The 4137-nt window shown below is 39.8% G+C and overlaps 1 protein-coding gene across 1 annotated transcript; it reads right to left on the reverse strand.

Moving 5' to 3' along the window:
- Nucleotides 1–381: 381 nt before the first annotated feature.
- Nucleotides 382–2507, reverse strand: LOC104607540 (B-box zinc finger protein 20-like). The gene is made up of 4 exons (XM_010273204.3): nucleotides 2091–2507; nucleotides 1648–1862; nucleotides 1081–1542; nucleotides 382–911 (listed from the first exon to the last, which is right to left on the reverse strand). The coding sequence occupies exons 2-4, from the start codon at nucleotides 1831–1833 to the stop codon at nucleotides 645–647; spliced, it is 915 nt and encodes a 304-aa protein (XP_010271506.1). The 5' UTR covers nucleotides 1834–1862; nucleotides 2091–2507; the 3' UTR covers nucleotides 382–644.
- Nucleotides 2508–4137: the final 1630 nt, after the last annotated feature.

Below are 4137 nucleotides of genomic sequence, written 5' to 3' on the forward strand. Positions count from 1 at the left end.
CCTGAGAGAGGGAGAGAAGGCATATATTGAGCTAAACTAAAATAACAATGAAACCGAATTACACAAGGCAATTGGGATCAATTCCAATTACCAATGTTCGACCACTACTGAGCACTGACTCAGTGACTCTGTATCTCTCCTTCCCTCCCCCAAATGGTTTTTGCTTTATTGCCTTCTGTAGTTCGGTTTACTGATATACAACTGAAAAGCGTACTTTGGACTTGCTGTATTCAGCACCAGAATTAGTACGGACAAGAGATCTTTCTCCTTAAATTTCTTCTCGGGGGAAGGGGGTTTGTGGGTTGTTACTGTGTTACTTCATTTGTCAATCATGGCTCGACAGATACACAGAAAGAAATAAATGAATAAAAACAGAGAAACTGCTCCAAACTCCTAAGTGATATTTACAAAGATCCATTCCAAATCCAAAATAAGTGAAGAGGAAATGAAACAAACCAAGATGGACGAAAGTACATACTACACAAGGAAAGATAAAGATCTAGTCTTTGAGAGGGGGTTGGGGGGAGAAGTAAGAAGTAGAAGAAGAAAGGAATGAAATTTGAAGCTACAGGGGAATCAAGATGTCGTCAAAACGGGGAAGGTTGGTCAGTTTTTCTTTTCTGGGAATAGATTTTTTTTCCCTTTTACCAAAAAGGTGTAGACCTCTCGCATGATGGTGAGCTGATTTGGGGGACTGTAAGACTGTCATCTCTCCATCGTTTGTTACTAGTCTTGAAATTGCTTGCCTCCTTTAGCTCCTTAAATCCACTTAGGAAACTGATTTGGTTGGGAAGGCAGTTTACAGGATACGAGGCTTGTGGTACTTGGGGTACCCAGATCGTTGTATCTTGAGGAGAAAAGCTCAAATTGCTTTGAAAATCCATATCTAGAAATGGAGACAGAGCATCACCCTGAAATAAAGGAAAAAAAAAACCATAAATAAATTTCATTATTATTATTTTTTAAATCATCACAAGCTCGTCTGATGGGTGTGTCTGAGAATAAGAGAAGACGAAGTGCTGAGGGAGGTGAACTTCAAGGGGAAAATAATAAAAATAAAAAATGGGCATAACGCCAAACCTTACAGAAACCATGGGGAGCAGAATAGGAGTCGAGAAAGTCCTCGACTTGCCAGCCTGGTAACGTCTCCATCAGATACTCCGTTATGCTACTGGTCGAATATCCTTCGCTTGCCGGATGATCATCAGCTTTAGATGTCGTAATAGTGGCTGCTGCTGGTGGTTTCTCGACCATCGGTGGTTTTGGATGAACAATCTCTCCGAAAGGAACAGGCATGGGTTTTTGCTTTTTGGACAACTTGGAGATTTTGTTCTCGTTGACTTTACCATTCAGGGAATCACAGGCTTCATTGGTGGATGAGTTGGTGGCGGAGTACAAGGAAGAGGAGGATGAAAGCTTTACGCCGGTGAGGAGAAACCTGTTATGTTTCTTGGTGTGGTCGTTGGCCGTGTGAATAGGATGGTCGCACTCTCTGCAGAGAATCGCCCTGTCCTCCTGACAGAACAGAAAGGCACGTCTCTCCTACAACAACGCGAAATAGAAATTAAAGAAAGGAAAACAAAATTAAATCAACGTAAAAACTCTGAACAATTAATACCAGAGAGAAAGAGAGATCTGAAATTCTACCTGGCAGACGTCGCAACGAGGAGCCTCTTTGAAGGAAGGGTGGAGGAGGGAGAAGCGCAGGTGTTTGCCGGCGAGCTTGTTTGCGTGATGGACACGGCGATCACATCCATCGCAGAGGGCAGCCTCGTCGGCGGAGCAGAAGACAGAGGCCTCGTCTTTATCACAAACATCACACTGGATCTTCATTGTTTAATTGCTATATGGGTTTGCCTCTTCTGAGATTTATATTTGACAGGAACGAGAGAAATTAGCAATAGAAGATAGATAGTACAACGATGGAGAAGAGAAGAGAAGAGCGAGGACTTTTAGAAGCTAAAACCACAGAACCAATTAAGAGAGTAGATTGAAAATTGGTGTATGGACTTATAAGAGGTTGGAGGTGACATTTTGGTTTATTTAATGAATAAAATATGAATGAAGTCAACAACTTGAAGAAAACCCACCAGAGAGAGAGAGAGAGGTTCAGATCATTTTTATGTTTGAGTTTGATAAATTGTATCTGCAAAATCGAGTGCTGGATGGATAGAGATAAGCAGATAGGCGTGCATATAAGCTGGACATCCCCGCCTGGGATTGGTTCTAACCTCTGAGTTCTGACTGAACCGAGTCTGACAATAGGTTCAGGTAACTAGGGTACGGGTATGGGTATCCATCTGATTATAAAACCATCTCAATTCTCAAAACCACTGTTACAGGTTTAACATATAATCCAACTTCACCGCCACTTTGTGGTATTAAAATATTGGAAAGCATGAAATGAAGCAAAAATAAAAATATGCAAATTGCGATGGAAAAGCCGAAAGGGTTTTCCGGCTTCTGGCTGGTTCGGGTTTCAAAGTTGTTGTTAAATGGGTTTAGATTTGGATTTTGGACGGGGGAAAAAGAGAAATGGAGTGGATGTGAAGAATCTTAGGGTTGGATTTCACTTGGGTTAGGTGGCGCACTGTACTGACTACGTAGTGCGTACAGCAGTGGAACCGCGGGGGAATTCCTGGGTTCTTTCTCTATGTCGATTGTGGAGTAAAGACACCAAGACAGGGAGCCAACATGGCTCTGTCCTCTATTTCCATTTCCCACTGTTTTATTTCTCTCTCTCTCTATATATATATATGCAAATGCAAATGGGTGGAGAATGGAAACTTTTAACAACGCATAAACGGGTCGGAACGTATTTGAATTTTGGAAAATAGTGTGCACATGGAAATTGGGAGAAAAAGACATGATGAAGGTGTGAACTCCTTTAATAATGGAGCTGTGTCATTTTGTGGGCGATCAAACCCGGTTTCTCTCTCTCTCTCTAACAAAAACAATAGGCTGAAAATTTCTTCTCTACTTGTATAAACGTGGCGAATTTATAGAATACGCTGTAGGCCAAACACCTTGATACTATTTCAAAAAAAAAAAACAACAAAAACAACACTTTGGTACGCAATTAAATGGGTCTGCCCTGAGATTCCAAAAACCCACAGTCGAGTGGGCCCTGCCCCTGCCCAACAGCTTCCGAATACACCCACAAGGCCATAACCACGATATCATATGAAAACTGTCACCTTATTAACAAAATTTTTTTGGTTCATTGGTGGGGCTATACAACGGGGTAATCCGTCCCATAGGCTGTGTTTGGAAGAGGTGTAAATCATCGGTGTATGTTTTACACTAAACTTGAAATATAATGACTGTTGTATTTTGAAATCGATGTAAAAAGTGGTTTAAGTTTTATATTCATAAAATTACTGTAGTTTTTACATTTATCGATATAAAACTTTAAATGTGATGAGGTTTTACATCTATCATTGCCATAAAACTATACTCCATCCAAATACATGCAAAATTGAATCGGAATATAGTTTTGCATCGATAATGATTACATTTGTTTATCAAATGCGTACAAAAGTGAAACGATGTAAATTTTACATCAGTTCTTGATTTACATCGCATCCAAATACAATCATAGGGGATGTCAATGATCGGGTTACATTGTAAGCCCGGATTGACCCGACCATTCGAGTTAAGGTAATGGTGAATAAGGTGTAAGGTTGTGGGTTAGGATTTGATTTATTTTCATTTTTCTTTGTTATAATTGAAGTAATACCTTAGAACCATAAACCAAATTCCAACTTGAATGAATTACGTACCTTTAGATTTCCAAAATCTGCTATAAAAAATACGATTGAGAAGCTGTGCGTCAGGCCGGATACTCGGGTCTAATGACAAGTTGAACCCTATAGGGTTGAGGTCGGTTTAGACATTGCAGCCTTGCAGGTTGCTGGGTCGGGTTGAGTCAAGTTTGGGTGAAACATTGAAGGGTTGGGTTAGACTGGGTCCTACTTCCATAGTAATTAAGAATATGTGTTGTACTTGTAAATTTTCATATTAATTACATAAACTTTAGATACACTACAATTAAGATGGATATTGAAAATTAACAAAAGTAACAATATAATTAAAACTAAACATAAATGCTTGTTGTAAATGTGCACGTGTATTGCA

Source organism: Nelumbo nucifera, chromosome 5 (assembly GCF_055504915.1).
Source record: "Nelumbo nucifera cultivar China Antique chromosome 5, China Antique-T2T, whole genome shotgun sequence".
In the NCBI taxonomy this organism is placed as follows: Eukaryota; Viridiplantae; Streptophyta; class Magnoliopsida; order Proteales; family Nelumbonaceae; genus Nelumbo; species Nelumbo nucifera.